Source organism: Lissotriton helveticus, chromosome 10, assembly GCF_964261635.1.
Source record: "Lissotriton helveticus chromosome 10, aLisHel1.1, whole genome shotgun sequence".
NCBI lineage: Eukaryota > Metazoa > Chordata > Amphibia > Caudata > Salamandridae > Lissotriton > Lissotriton helveticus.
The window spans coordinates 98,286,796-98,303,931 of NC_136071.1; the positions used below are offsets into that span (position 1 = coordinate 98,286,796).

At 41.5% G+C, this 17,136-nt stretch overlaps 1 protein-coding gene across 1 annotated transcript in view; it reads right to left on the bottom strand.

Annotated features, from left to right (window-relative positions):
* Positions 1–219: 219 nt before the first annotated feature.
* SYNGR3 (synaptogyrin 3) overlaps positions 220–17,136 on the bottom strand; it is a 191,070-nt gene continuing 174,153 nt past the window's right edge. The window contains exon 4 of the mRNA XM_078664857.1: positions 220–4,891. Within this exon, the coding sequence (XP_078520983.1) occupies positions 4,682–4,891 (210 nt within the window). The 3' untranslated portion in view covers positions 220–4,681. The remainder of the gene's footprint in view (positions 4,892–17,136) is intronic.

Genomic DNA, 17,136 nt, shown 5'->3' on the forward strand with positions numbered 1-17,136 from the left:
TAGCACTATAACAGGCTCAACCAAAAAAAACCCTATGGTGATATTCTCAGAACAAAAAAAAACACCAGAATTCTGGGTGGCTGCAAAAAATACAATTATGGGTGAAATAGAATGTTTCCAATGCCTTAAATCGTGTTAATATCAAACGCCTATTTTTGAGGTGATAGATGGCGTCCTAGGCATCCACGGCATCAATATTATTGGATATCATTCGCCAAATGGGTGATACAAATATTTATTTTTACAAAATCTACAAAGCATCACACTCACCACATCTAAGGTGCATGCATGTTTTGAAATGTGTCACAATAAACTAAACCTCATTGGCTTTGTCTCTATTGGCAAGTGGTGGCATGAATGATATCAGTGCAGCACATGAACTACAGAAATCCATCATAACAACCAACGAAAACATCACACAGCGCATGGGCAAATTAATGTGCATGGACAAAACTATTGGCAAACATATTGTAGGGCAAATAAGTTGATGCATCTTTTTACATTGGTTCATGGAGAACATTGTGCATAGACCAACTTACAATCCAATTCTAGCAATGTGGCAGCTAAACCCATGTGAGACCTCTCAAGTGAAGAGTTTGCAATGAACCCTAAAATCGGGTGACCAAGGTAGGTCCAGGGGTGCTAGCTCCAAGCCACACTATCTAGCTATCCACAACAGACAAATTAAGATATAATGGAGCTATATGAAACACATCTGCATAGTGTGTGCTTATCCGAAATATTTGGTGTGGATCTGGCCCTCCTGGTCATATATTTTAGACACGCTGCCCTGTATACTTGAATTGTTCATCACGGCTAGCCAACATTAATGCACTGGTAAGAAATGCATCAAGCTTGTTACCCCCCCCTCAGTAGAATCATCGAAACGACTCATGATTGACGTTGCTGCAAGTGACTGATGAAGATGTTCTCTTCAGTGACAAAGAACCTTCAAGTTGTCCATGCATTGCTAAATTGTTGTAGTTTTTGCAAGTCATGCAACGTTCCTCGAACCGTAAGAACATTCGGGTGGAATATCATTTTTTTTCACATATTATTACGGAGGAAGAATTACATTTTTGGTGGGTGGTTAGCAAAAACCTGCAGAGATGGATCCTGCATTCTCTACCAATGGAGTAAAATGTGCCACACTGTTACTAATGGCAAACAAGGCACTGTTGAGATGGGATACAACACTGTCATAATATAATGCATTCGCGTACATAACCACCAACATGGCAATGCGGATATATGGATGCTGAGCAGTGTTTAAGGAGTTAAAAAAAGAAGCACTGCAAAGTATGGGTGAAGTTCTGAGGAGCACAAGAGTTCTGCTTGGATGTTAGTGAAATACAGTCATTGCTGTAACAAGGCATGATATATGGCAAGCCTATGCCATCTAAGCCTTTGCCGTCTGTCGGCAAGCTAACACCACATTACGCTACAAGCAACAAATGTTGCTTTTGTGCTGCAAGTGTTTTTTTAACCAAAGGCGGCAAACCTTCTTGCACTAGCCTCAAGTGAATGCTATAACTCCCTACAACTACAACAAGCCCTGGAATGGGTGGAGGGTGGGGGAAGTGGCCAAGGGAAGTGTACACGGGACAGATGAAGTCTGAAGAGTGGGAGGACGTTGGTGCGATAGCGTCTCATAATCCATCCAATTTTTTTGTCTTCTAAGAGCCAGGAGAGCAAGCTAGGGAGAAGAGAAAAAGCATAGGAGCACAAAGGTGGCTACCACACGTTGCGTAGAGCATTGTCAAGTACAATCGAAAGCAGAGATCCAACTCATTTTCACATGTCCTACGATATCTCCTCTGGCAACTTCTACAGAGAGGAGCCACGTAATTAAAATCTACTCACTCACAAGCAAGTACGTGGACAAGGACAGAATAGTAGTGTACCAATCAAGATGACATTCGAAAGACACGTCCATTGTGACCAACACTGTGCAGTGGCCGATCTGGTGAAGACATAATATAGAAAGTTTACAAATCTCTGCCGTGATCCAGTGAAGTAATACATTGTCGGAATCCTGTGGTTACATTCCTGTTGTATTATTAGAGACATTTTACAGCACAGATCTGAACTGATTCTAGCATTCACACATCACTTGGTCCTCTATCATTACAGAAAAGGGGTTTTAAACCGTTATATATATAGATAGATAGATACAGTAAATAAATTAGAGAGAAAAGGATACAAAGTACTCAACAAACATTATCCCATAGATACAATCAATTTAAGCAAAACTGTTAAATTGATTACACTTTAACTTAGGTCTCTGTGCTACTGAAAGTGCCAGTGTTCCCTCAAAGTGCAGTATTGCTTTGGGTTTAAATTTACCACCTCAAAACGTGCTTGGTTCTTGCAGCCATAGATCAATCATTTCCTGTTACGCGCTTGAGGATGTATATTTTACATGTAATTTTTGATCCGCAGATGTCTCTCTTGTACCTGTTTTGATTCTGCTGCTGTTGGAAAGGTGAGCTTATGTGATGCATTTTAGCCATTGGTTGTGCGTAGTGGGCAAACAGCACAATGAAGAACCTGCAAAGGAAATCTTTGGAGAACTTTTCTACTTCCTGTGCAGCACTCAGGATGGGCTCCCCATACCATCGGTATTTATGGTTGTCCATAGGGAGCGGCGTAGATTTTTTAATATACAATAATGGACTGCATGTTTTGCAATTAGCCTGCCCTTTTAAAGAAAGACAAAAGTGCAGTAGTGTCCACTTAGAAGACACTTTTGCCTCCCTCATATAACATCATTTTGGATATTTCAATTATCTGGATAAATGTGTTACTCACTAACTAGGCCACTCAGTGATTGGCTAGGTTTAGAAAAGACATGTGGGTACCACCTGCGTCTGCTGAGATGTGCAGACATTGGCCAAAATATTGGCGCTCCAGTTGTGTAACCCCAGCATTCGTCAAGCAGTGCCTGCGGCTTTAAAGACCTGAAGAAGGGCGCTTTGGCTCTCAAATCCTAACCCCTGGCACCTGTCTCACAAGACCTTATTGCAACACACATACATGAGCTGTTTTTTCTAAAAGTAGCTAATAGAATTTGTTTTTACATGAAATCCTTTAGTACGCCTTGGATGTCTGATGTGGAATTGTGTGTGTCATCCGATCTTAGTGACTGATCGTATTAAGATGATCATTCTGAGACAACACCTGTACTGTATACGGATACTATACAAAGTTGGAAAAACACATTTTTGGTGTATGACTTCTATTCTAGTTGAGGTGGCTGTGCAAAGAAATCATCATCCTAATAGCACCTAAAACTATTTTCGAACCGGTTTCTCCGTGGTCCTAACGTTGATACAGGGCAGAACTAGGCCACATGTTCATATGGTGATTTTCCCAGAATCACAAAATATTTATTAAGAAGTAGAACAGGCATTAAAACCCACGTCGGTTCCAGAGTCAGGAGCAGAATCTCTATAACACGTCTCTCTCCTGATGTAAATTACATACAGCAGACTTAAAGGGGTGTTTCAGCAATGGCAACCTATACTCCTTCCATCATCACTCAGGGAAAAAATTTAGCATTGGCACAACTTTGGCCAGTCTCAATATTTATTATTAAAATAAAGTATGCCGGTCCACCCTTGTCTTAAATGCTCAGATACCAAACTATGGACACCTTTCCAAGTCTATTAACATTTAACATTTGTGATTTCCCAAAATGTTAGTTTCAATGAATACTCCTCATTAAGAGTCAGACCATGGCCAATACAGAGACTGAGACTTTCAAAGTGGTATCTTTAGTTAAGTATGTTTTCAATATACAGCATATTTCACACCAGAAAATCTTTTAAATTAAAAGTTTTTTTTATATTCACATTGAAAGTATCAATATATGTATTTGGGACCCACTCGGAATTCAAGAGAAAAGTGCCACAAATTTCAATTTCTCTTGCAATTTAATGCCAGGAATATACTTGATGACTGACTCTCTTACTGATGCATATTCTAGCTGAAAATAGCTGAGGATTAGCGCATCAATTGCGGAGTCTGCGTTGAACTCACGGGGGAAGCACTTCAAACTTAACTCAACTGACCTGGGTAATAATATCATCTAATATCTAAATATAAAGTGCCACACCTCATCAAGCAAGGACACCAAGTGCTGCATCAAAACAAGCTTCCAATTCTAGAATGTGATACTATTTTGTATTCCAAGATTGTATGATGTGTCTGGTGTGAAGAGACAGATTGATCTTTTGCGAAGTCTCAGGACACGGGAGTGTCAAAGGGAAGACCACAATTTGAGAATAAGGAATGTAGGCGGTAGGTCTCCGAGGAAATATCCTTATTTCCCTATGGCGCTGTACAGAGAAAATCGCAGATCTCGCAGTACCGTTCGAAGAAAGTTGAGTGATCCTTCAAGACCAAATGCCTTCTTATTTCATTTGCCGGCAATTATCCATTTCCTTAATGCCTAGAGGGAACACCGAGTTTAAAAAATAATCCTCCACAGGTTGACATACAGGAAACCAATACCACTGAACAGAGTTCACTGTTTAACTAACTAACTGCAAGGAACTCAGAACCCATTTGCCACATGAAGGGAATAGCACTTAATACACTTGTAACCATCCAGTAAACTGCACTGCATCATAAATACACTTCATCTCTCGCGTCCACGACCTTTCGTGAACTCTGTCCTTTAGTAGGCGGGCAACTGGTAGCCTTTTGGGCTTGTGTCCAGTGTTTCAGTAAAGGGTGGGCTCTGGTATGTTTCGGTGGTCTCCACGCCGCTGCCAGTTGGGTATCCGGGGTAACCTGAGGTGCCAGTGGTGTCAAAAGTATCTGTAGCAAAGAGACTCATATCGGTGCCCAGGCGGTATCTCTGCATTGCCTTGATCGCGAGGCCAACCTGAAGGGAAAAGGAGAGAAGAAAATCTAATGAGAAAGGCAAAATGGAGCATCCTACCTATTGTAATTCAAGGTCCTATGAAGCAGAATCACTGCAATGCCTATCAAAATACCCAACTCAATCAGAATACCAAACCATTGAGAAGAATACAGATCACAGCACTTAATTTACATATCTCCATCCTTTAAGTTGCAGCAGAACCCACACATTTTAGAGTGTGGCTGTACAAAGTATGGCATTTAACCGAGATTGCTGGATTTGGGTAGCCATTCAAGAAGAAGTTATTCTGCACGGTGAACTTGGATTCCAAAGTTACAAATTTGTAAAGTGGGCAACATTTGCACCATTTTCTGACACGTTAGTAAAAGTGCAACAAGTAACCACAGAAACCTTCCTGTGTGTACATAAAAGGATTCTGAAACAAAAGCAGTTAAAACAAAAGGCACTTTTCACATGAATGCATCACAAAAAAATGAAAGTGTTAATCACAGTGGATAAAAATATATACTGAAAACAATTAGCCAGTGTTTAAAATCTGCATTTCCAAGTAAATTACTTTGTGTGAACTGGAACTAACTGAGCTAAGTGTGGTAAAAGGTGGTAATACATTCAATGCAATCTTTGAATGATGCCATAGCTGTTCTTGAGCCGCTTCAGGAAGGGGATCTGCCCAGACCAAGGACTGGAGGACTGTTGCAGCCTAACAAGATGGCGACATCAGTTCCCTGGTCCTGCAGGACCTACAGACGGTCAGTCATGCCATTCTGTGAACCCAACTTGACGAATGGAGAATAAGAGATATCACCTTATAGGGATTGTTCCTCTTGGACAGAATACAGTGTCATCTCCTTTTGTTAGTATCCAGATCTTTAGGAAGTTCTTGTGGAGTACCACAAGGTTTGGCCCTATCCTTACTTTTTTTATGAGTATCCCTGCCCCTTCGGTGCTATTCTCCAGTCATGTGGATGCTCTTTCATGAATTATGAAGACATATCAATCATTCTGATAATTAGATCTCCCTCTGACTCCAGCTAAAGTAACGACTTATCTGAATTCCAGCGATAGGGAGATGGTCTTGCATAGATTAAACATCAAAAGCCCAGGCACAACCGAGTATCTGAAGAATGTGAAGCGTCCTTTGTGTAGGGGACGACCCACTGGGCACAACTTTTTACCGCTTATATGCGTGTAACATTTGAAAAAAATGTTTGATCCAATCAAGGTGAAATTTTCATATGTTGTATATTTAATCGAAGATAATTGTTGTCATTAACTTCATAATTAAATTCGTATTGACAGTATTCACATAATTTTATAATCCATAACTTCTTTCAAAAAACGTTCCTGATGCATTTCGTGCACTTAGTGCACTTTTCAGGGGAATCTAAAGGTAAAAGATCAAATGAAGTCAGTATGAGGATAGGATCCTATAGTGCATGTAGATAAACATTTTCCAATTTAAACATTTTTTTTTACAAGAATGCAATCTGTTATCAAAAATAAAGACTTAAGGGGTTCAAATAATGATCAGCATAACGGGCAAGGATAAAGGTATGAATTACCAAAGTGTGATGAGTTACCAAAGTGAAATGTAAAGGACATGATAGATAGTTAACCGATATACGTGAGATCACATAAACGCGTGCATTTACTCTGTTAAGTACATCGCGCTGTAACGCGATTGAGAATGTGCATAAAAAAGTGCTCGAGTCAGGTTTCTTACCGTTAAATCATGCAAATGGAGTGCTAAAAGGTGTCTCTCGTGTTCTGACCGGGTTCCGAAAACGAGCCCGCAGTTCATCCGTGATGGGTATGTTTGGAGATAAATATAGGACTAAAGGGTGATGATTCAAAGTGGGCGCCATCTTGAAGTGGTGGAATGCATGCATTAGTGTGTTTAAACGGGTATCTGTGTTGATTCGCTATAAGAACTATCTTAAAGGGTGATTCAACACTTTAATGCACGCATTTTACCATTTTAAGATGGCGTTCACTTTGAATCATGACCCTTTAGTCTTATACTGATTTCCTACCACACTCATCACGGATGAACTGCAGGTTCCATTATGGAACCCCGCCATAATACGGAAGACACCAGCTAGCGTTCTTTACTCATGAATTATAAGTAAGAGATTTGACACGAGTATTTTGTCACCCTTTAAGATAGTTCTTATTGCGAATCAACACAGATACCCGTTTAAACACACTAATGCATGCATTCCACCACTTCAAGATGGCGCCCACTTTGAATCATCACCCTTTAGTCCTATATTTATCTCCAAACATACCCATCACGGATGAACTGCGAGCTCGTTTTCGGAACCCGGTCAGAGCACGAGAGACACCTTTTAGCACTCCATTTGCATGATTTAACGGTAAGAAACCTGACTCTAGCACTTTTTTATGCACATTCTCAATCGCGTTACAGCGCGATGTACTTAACAGAGTAAATGCACGCGTTTATGTGATCTCACGTATATCGGTTAACTATCTATCATGTCCTTTACATTTCACTTTGGTAACTCATCACACTTTGGTAATTCATACCTTTATCCTTGCCCGTTATGCTGATCATTATTTGAACCCCTTAAGTCTTTATTTTTGATAACAGATTGCATTCTTATAAAAAAAATGTTTAAATTGGAAAATGTTTATCTACATGCACTATAGGATCCTATCCTCATACTGAGTTCATTTGATCTTTTACGTTTAGATTCCCCTGAAGAAGTGCACTAAGTGCACGAAATGCATCGGGAAAGTTTTTTGAAAGAAGTTATGGATTATAAAATTATGTGAATACTGTCAATACGAATTTAATTATGAAGTTAGTGACAACAATTATCTTCGAATAAATATACAACATATGAAAATTTCACCTTGATTGGATCAAACATTTTTTTCAAATGTTACATGCATATAAGCGGTAAAAAGTTGTGCCCAGTGGGTCGTCCCCTACACAGAGGACGCTTCAAATTCTTCATGTACAACACTCCAAGGGGGAGAGAGTGATACCACAGGAGCACGATACAATAGCACAAACCGAACACTTAAAGCCTGTGCGCCAACCAGAACATTTTGTACAACCGAGTATCTAACTGTAAGAATTCTATCGGTCACATCCAGCGCTTGTGGCTTTCAGACCAGGGGCATATCCCTAGCCCTGATGACTCGTTAGGCATCTAGCAGCTCTTCCAACTGGCTCTATAGGTTTCTAAAACCTAAAAACACAAAAAACGAAGGGCCTAATTACGATGTAGGGCGGAAAGCCTCCAACCAGTGGTCGGAGGCTTTCCGCCCGACATGGTAGGTTTACAGTCTGACCGCCGAATTAGGATGACGGCGGTCTGAGTTAAACCTGTGGGGGGATTCCAACGTGGTTCCAACAGGCTCAAGGAGCCCATCGGTGCATCAGACAGACCGCATAATCCCTTAATGACGGTGACTCCGCCACCGAATTATGATGTTGGTTTCCGACAGCCATTCCATGTCGGCCTTTCCGACATGGAAAAGCTGCCGTAAAGTGACATTGGGGGCCCCTAGCAGGGCCCCCTTACCCTAAGAAATTGGCCTGGGGGCCGTGCCTGCCACCCGGTGTAGGGATGTTTACAAATCTCCATTTGTCAATGGAAGCTTGTGCGGCAGGCCTTTTCCGCCCGCCCCACAAGCTTTCATTGACAAATGGAGGTATGCGACCGCCCTATGGGCAGTCACATCGTAATACTGTGGTCGGAACCACTGAGCTACGGTGTTGGGTGGACGTCAGAAAGCCTGGTATGGTATATTGAACACATTTTGAACATTTTGTATTGGTACAAGGTCTGACATATTTTGTGCGGTCCTTTGTGTCATTATTGGCCTCAGCCCGCTTTTTTGCCAAGACCCGCTATACCATGCCATGTGCAACATTCAACATCAGGAAAACTGGAAAAGGCCCTCTGTTCTAATATCTGGCTGTACCTCAGTGGAATGATCTAACCCTTGCAAGCCATTGAATATCCTATGTGCTCCAAACGTCATTTAAAAATCTGCCCTTCAACAAAAGCAAGATATTGACGATCCTATGTGCCTCAAAAGTAAAACAAACATTTGTCTTTTGAAACTTGCAAGATATTGACAATCTTAAGTGCTTTACACGTAAATAATAAATCTGCCTTTCAACACTTGCAGGCAAATGTTGTTGTAGTGGTTTATTTGTTTAACACATTTCACCTGCCTACTCAGTAATTAATAAACTGAATCTATTTTCACATTGAGGAGTAAGTTTAAATCATTTCCGATCATCATGATTCCGGGAAGTTCACAGAATTTTGTACAAAGTTAGCGAATTAGAACAAAACAGGTGAATTTAACACAGAGAAGTGAATAATTTTAAGAGGGATGGTAAGAGGCATTTGTCTAGGTCAAAGATAAGGGGGATATGTACAAGGATTAGGCAGAGTGCGGCGTTAGCGGCGATGGCTTAACGCCTCACTCCACCACTTCAGAAACGCAAGGCTGCACCATATTAATGAGGATATGGTGCAGCCTTGCGTTTCCCCCTGCGATGGTGCTACATTTAGCAGTGTAGCGCCAACGTAGGCACCCTTGTACAATAATGCAAGGATGTCTGTGTGCAGGGGAGGATTGTTTATATGTAGGAAGGTGACCGTTCTTGCACATAAACAATCCTAGGAATGCCATTCTGTCACTTTCATGTGTGCTGCTTCATGCAGCACACATGGAAATAAAAAAATGTAATTTTCTTTTAAGGGTTGTTTATGTGCAGGAAGGGTCACCTTCCTATACATAAACAATACAAGGCGTTTTGCTTTTTCCATGTGTGCTGCACAAGGCAGCACACATGGAAAAAGCAAAAACGAGGCGAAATAAAACAGTTCTCCTCGCTGCGCCTGTTTGAGACCAGGTTTTACGCTTTCTTAATTTTTGGTGCTGCCCCATGTTTACGCTGCACTTGTCCATAGGGGGCAGCGTCAAAAACTAATGGGTGTTGCGGTGGAACGCCCACCGCAACACCCACAGCCCACCCCTTTCACGCTAAGCATACTGTGAAAGGGGGCCGTATTTACAATGCAGCGTTAAAAATAAGGCGAAGCTCCTAACGCCACGGAAACATCACTAAAAGTGATGTTTCCGTGGTGATAGGGACTTGTACATACGCCCCATAGTGTCTTAAGAGATGGCCTAGAGAAGGAGAAATATAAGAAGCAAGAGGTTATTCAGAGCTTAGAAGTTATGGGAAGGGTAGACAGAAAGCTGTGTGCTCGCCACGACACTGTTAACGCTTTATATCAATGATTTATTTCAAGTCCTTGACTTTCCTGGAAATTACGCACCTAAACTAGGCCCTCACAAAATTTTGAGGTTGCTTTTTGCAGATGGCATGCTTTTAATCTCCAAAACCCAGCGTGGCCTGCAGTCAGTTGTTGATTGCTTTTTGAATTTTTGCAGCGCCAGAGGCCTTGAGTTCAACGTCAATTCAACTAAATTTAAGGCGTTTAACCCCTACAAAACTATCAGAGAAAAAATCTTGGTGAAAGGTGTCCTTCTTGAACAAATGCAGGAGTTTCTTTATCTGGGGGATTGTCTAACAACCCACAGAATGAACTGGTTTATGCATACCAGAAAGTGTGCATTGAAGCTCCAACAAGAAGCTGGTGATGTGCTCAAATTGTGCAAGAAAGCCCATGTATTCTCTCTTGTACCAGTGGTGGAGATCTATAATCTTAAAGCAAAAAGTACAGCTTTTTATGGTGCAGAATTGTGGGAACACGCTAGGATCGATGACATTTGTAAAAAAGAAAATAAGATTTGTGAGGAGTATCCTTAATCTCTCACAGAGCGCCCCCAGTCTCCCCAACTTTTGCACACGTGCATCCGCCCAATCAATCACCACACCATGTCTTGATCTATGATGTATTGGTATAGACTTTGGTCCACAGATGAGTTGGAAACCTATACAGTATTGATTAAGGCACTTCTAAAATCTCCGGGTTGTGAGAAGATTGCCTGGTTTGCCTGCATTAAGTCTGTGCTGTATGAGCTAGGCCTGCCATCTTTTTAGGATAATCTGGACACAGCCAAGCTCGTTCCTCTCTCCTTGATTAAAGATGGATTAAAGGAGCATCTGTGGCTGAGGGAACTGAAATGTGTTAAAGCGAGGAGCCTGACAGACCTTTTCTTAGATATAAAGATCTCCCCTGCCTATGAATTGTTCTTTGATATCCTCCCAGGATCTACCCCATTGCAACTTTATTTAAAATGGAGGTACGGGGATCTGCCGGTGAATAGTTTTTCTGAGAAATGGGGCGTGAGGTATTGTAGTTTGCCAAGTGCCCTTCTTGTAACCTAGCAGAAGAAACTTCATTATTTTGCCTTTTTTGCCCTACCTATGCTAGGACACGCAAAAAATGGGCAAAAACTGTGTGTAAACTTGTGGGTTTCCATCACTATGCGCCTGCACTACGCACTCTACACTCTAACTCTAGAAAGGTGATTTTTGTTGCAATTACAACATTTTTGCATGCTGCTTGGCTTATTCGTATCCCTATTGCTAAAGCGATGAAGCATTAGTATGCCTTAATGGTATATTTTGTTTTCTTCTTTTTATTGATATTAGCTTTGTTTATTATAGGTGTACTCCACCTTTATCTTTGCTGGATGCTGTTTTTAATACTTTTAGTGGTTCCTTTGTTATTACTTACAGACATTTTTTAGTACTCTGTGCTGTTCTGGTTCTGGTTCCTACGTGTTACTCCTATGATTAAGGCACTGGCACTTGAATGTCATTGGCTGGTATTTATTGCTTTGAACTATATTAATTGTTTTTATATTTCTAACTTTGAACTTTGTAACTTGTTGTATTGTGTTTTATCAATTGTTATATCCGAAATAAACATTCTTTGATGAGAAACAAGAGAGGAGAGTGTGCTTCACCTAAATGAGGATTTCCTTTACCAAATCATTTGATTGTGTAGAAGATGTCTGCCTCCCCTGACAAATAGTGCTTGCACTGCACTTTAAGTCTTGTTGGAAAGTATATGGTCAATACAGTAGTTTGAACTGGTTACCGTGACAAGTCAATGATGCCATATGTGAGATGATCTGTTTGTTCACTAGGAAAAGGTTATGACAGAGGGAGTAGGCTGTGTGACAAACTGCACAAAAGTATTTCACTGTTTTGAATCTCACAGATTACACTATTGGGAAAGAGCTTTAGCGCCAGTCTGATTACCACTCTGCCAAACTCCTGGGTGTTGAAGATTTGCATTGTGGTAATTCGTGTTATGCTCTTTTAGGAGGGGTTAATATTGTTTGGCCAGCAGTAATGTAGTACATTTTTGCAATTTTATGATTCTATGCCCAATGGTTGTCTTGTGGGAAAGCTTATGCTCAATACAGTAGGCCTAAATTAGTTATGCCGCCAACCCAATGATTAGGCTTATAGATCTGTTACAGGTTGTTTGGGAAGCGTTATGCTTGATGTCATATGTATGATGTGTCTGATCTGTGTTTTGTGAAAAGTTACGGCAAAAAGAGTAGGCCCAACTTATTTACTGTGAAAAGCATATAGCACAGCCATTTAACATGTAGGTGTGGATTACTATTGCACTGCGGTAAAGCCAGGTATTTTCTACTGTGGAATCTCACAAATTACTGTAGTAGGCCAGAGTTTCCTCACATTGATATTGGACAACACTTTTTCACCTGAGGAGGACCGAGGGAAAAAGAAACGGTACAGAATATATCTTTCCCTAATAAGATTGACTACGCTATAGGACAATGTCGGCTTGATGAACAATGTTGTCGACTTTGGGGGGAATAAAGAATACATGCTAACTAATAATCTGTGCAGAGGTGATGGCCAAAAAGAAAGCTCATCTTCCTTGGGGGCAATCTGAGCTTCAAGGAGGCTTAAGCTTCAACACTTGTCAAATAGACAGGAGAGAATTGGATCACAAATCACCTTTTTGAAGGAAGTCTTACCACGGGAGAAAAGATGAGAGACCAATCAGATGGCACTGAATTCCCTTGTTTGAGTCTTCTGGCTTGTTTCTGTTGGTGCCAAGTGCTACCAAATAGGCCTTGTGTGTATCAAAGAAGTACAGGTTGGTTAAATATCCAGAAAAGGATATTAAACATACACACAGAATGTTTGGTGGTTGGTTGTTCTTGCCAACGTTCAGACAAGATCTCAGTAATTTCCAATTTTACTGACCCCCCATGAAGTATCTCTCACAGGCGCTGTCCAAAGAGAGGCCCAGACTCAAATTGAAAAAAAAACAATTGACGGTCGAAATTTTGAACAATGTCAAACATTCACTCCAGCACAGAGATCTGGGCCTAAATCCATTGTTTTTTTGCCCGCCATGCCATGCCAGTTTAGACCCAGCCATAAGCAAATCAGTCTTGACGCTGCTCCCCATGGGAACAGTCCAGCCCAAACTGCCAGGCCGGGTCCTCCCCGGACTGGAAACAAGCATCCTGAGACTGGTTTCAGTGTATCACCCCTCATCAGCCAGGCTAGCCTGATTCTGATGGCATAGCTAGCACGGGACCCGTGTCTGGGCATACCGATCCCACTTAAGCTGAACAAATCAAACAATCACCCCCAGTCAAAGATCTGGGTTAAATCAATCATTTTTTCTTGCCATGCCATTCCAGTTTGGACCCAGCCATATGCAAATCAGTCTTGACTCTGCTCCCAAGGGAACAGTGCAGCCTGAACTTGAGGCACTTAAAGGGCGGATAAATAACCTGGAATTGTCTAAAGGAGTCTAATGACATATTGATGGTGTATGTGTAGGAGCTCCAAGTGCCAGAACTGATACAGCCATGTTGGGGTCATTAGAAAGATGGAATACCTTGGGCTCTCCTGAAATTATGGGAGCTTTTTTAGGATTAACGGCCCGGGGAGAGCGCAGACTTCAACAGTCAGCTGATCTTTAAGCTGTATAACAGAAGAAGGCACTGTACCAATCCATCATGCAAAACTCTTGTGCTTGGCACTAAGTTGGGTCAGAAAGAAAAATGAAGAGGTGACCACCACACAGGCCAGGAATTATCCAAACAAGTGAGTCCTTATTTGAGTACCCCATCAGCTAACAGGACTCCTCCAGCTGCCCTTCTAGCTACCTCGGTACAACCGACATTAACAGATAATTACAGCAGATGAAACACATAACACTACAAAAGTCATTGTAATGTTAACCAAACACAATCATAGTCATGGTCCACAGGCTCTTAAACTTGGCATTGAGTTGGGTCCCAAAATTCCTTCTGATTGCAAGTCTGGTAATAAAATTGAGGATTGCCGGGTTACCCCGCTACCGCAGAACCACCGCTGGCAACAATCATTTGAAGGTCCTGAGTGGCTGAGATAATAACCAGTTCTGTTCCCAGGCCTGGTCGTGTCTGTATGATTTTTGTTTATTTCTGATATTTACAAACAATATGTTCAAAGGAGTGGTTTGTGGAGGACGTTACAATAGGTTGAGGGATAGTTCAAAATGTGTTAAGGAAAGTAGATCACGGCAATACACTTGATGTATATAGCGTTTTACAAAAGGATAGGATAACATTGTATACTTAATTTGGGAGCAAAGTATCATTCCCTTCAAACACACTTATTTACTACCACTTAATGGTCAGGATGATTTCCAGACTGTACTCTTTTTTTGGTTGCACTGTACATATTGTCAAGAGTCTTGGATATCAATAGTGCAGAGTGATGCTTTCACTAGGCGCAAATATGTCTATGTCTCAGCTGGTATCTCTCCAAAGATGCAATGTTTCTTTGGACGAGCAGATGATGCCACTGAAGCATACGCGACTGCATTGCCTAGGAGTGAAGTCGAGGTCCTACCGAACGGGCATGCAGTGCCCTCACCGCAGCTGCGAAATGCTTTCTAGTGGAATGTAACTCTTCTGCCTCCACTGACTTTTACCATCACACTCTGTATCAGGGTCCATATTAGGACCCACAAGCCTTGATCTCTTGCATGAGAGGGAGTTCCATAAGGATCAAAGCGATCTGCTTGTACAGAGGTCAGCACCACTGAATCACCAAAGCAGGACTTAGCCTCCAGAGACAAACTGAAGACCATGGCTATCAGAAAGCTGAGGGAGACCAACAAGGATGAGGTGATGTTTGTGAATAATCCTGTACCCTGGGTCTCCAACGCCCCTCCCCCAAGTTTGGTTGCACCTATGGCACAGGCGTCCAAAGTCATGTATGGGGGTTAAGAGCTTGAAAATGATTGTGCATATCTGTAGCATATTTGAATATGTCACAATAGAATACAGACATTATTTTTTCTAAATCATTCGAAAAGCACTTCGAGAACGCGCACCAAATACATGCACATTTTGAAATTCAGAGGTTTGATGTAACCTTCGTTTCATCAATTTTTTATTAACAGTGCCAGTTATACATCCATAAATACAATAGTAATCAATATTACAGAGTACAGACTGACAACAGGTAATGCATACCATCTTATGTTTTTAAGGGGCTTGTAAGACAGTGGCAAAACATTACGCAAGATAAAAACAGACAGCAGAACCATAAAGCAGGTCACCTGGTAATGCTTATGGGTGTATAAACACACTTCCGTACCAGACAGCCTGAATGGGATGGATGGGGAGATACTGCAAAAAGGAGGTAATATTCATACGTAAAGTAGGCACAATCATAGCGACAAGGTCCTAAAAGGAGACACACTAATTAAATGCATTTGGATCTGGGAGCCTTGGCAGGCACTCAGCTTTGGGGGTTGTGATTTGCTTGTGATAGTGTCACCAATGAATAAAGAAACCTATGCACTTGGTTAAGTTGCTTTCAGGGACAGACTAACTGTAAGCGTTCTGGCAAAGGAGATTTGCAACAGCCATAGTGAACCCTATGGGATTCATCAAAGAGCGGTACACAAATGTAGCCATTCGTCAACCTAAAGCTGTTTACACACTGACATTAAGAACAGGATTGATGAACATGGTCAGTAGAGAATTGCTGCTGCACAGCATAGTCAGCCCTTGCTTGCTCGGAAGTAGATTGCTCTTAATATCAACCAACTATGCTTTGTCTTGGACATCAAGTAAGCCAGCTGTGACTATTGATGAGCCAAATATTAAGATCTCAAATGTGGCAAGAAAAGCTCTAAAGGTCCTGCTGGCCTATGAAGTTTATCAGGGATAAGTAAGGGTTTCAATCCTCCGCATACAAGCAAATTGATATTAGAGTAAATTCAGGTTAGTATTGACTGATAAATCAGCCGTGGAAGACCTAATAAATCTATGAAATGCCACCATCCTCACCACCCATACACATTGACTGGTGCAGCAGTGTGCGCTTGGCAAATTCATCTTGGGTCTTAGCCATCAGGGGACAAAATTGCCCACAACCTTTCTATGAAGTCCTCAGTTGATGAGAATTCCCAAATACTACTGGCCTTTTAGAATTCACCTGTTATGAAGCTGGCATGGCAGGTTTTCTCAAACTTTTTCCAGTTAATTTTGCACCCAGAGAATTGTGAGAAGGGTATTAAAGCCAATAAGGAGGTATTGGGGCAGAGATAGTCATGAGTGAATAATCACCATGTCGGTAGGACTTAGCAGGTTCAGCAGGACTAAGGATGTGGGTCAAATTCCAGATTGTTGTGGACAGAGGAAGCCAGTGTAAGCAGGGAGCAAAGTGGCATCAGGGATTCACTTTCTCTCATGCCTCTTCAATATAAGGCAGGACAAAATATCTTCACAGCTGCATTGTCAGGCAAGAATACAGACATTTACCGTTGGAGATGAAATCTTTTCCAAAGCAAAATCTATTCATCATTCGGAAAATTCATCCCCATTCAACTCAGTCAACAGCCTTTTCGCCATCAAGGGAGATGGTCTTCCTTCAGGCCCTCGGCTCTTCACAGCAGATGCATCAGAGTTCTCCGATGATTCCCAGAGGAGCGGTCAATTTCTGATGCCCTCTTGTATAGACACCAAGATCTTAGCTACAATCTTCAAATAAGCATCGAACAATGAGCTAGTCAATAGCTCCCGCATTCCGTCTGGTGTTTGCCTTCCTGGTGCATGATGCCCTCATTAGAGATTGCGCATAAAGAGACGGACTTCTCAGCCTGAAAGTATCATATAATATTGGGACCAGTTGAGTCGTGCAGAATTTACAGAATTCACCAGGGAACTGTTCTTTATTAGGAGATCTACACTAGGAATATCAGAAAGGGCTGTGGCTAGTG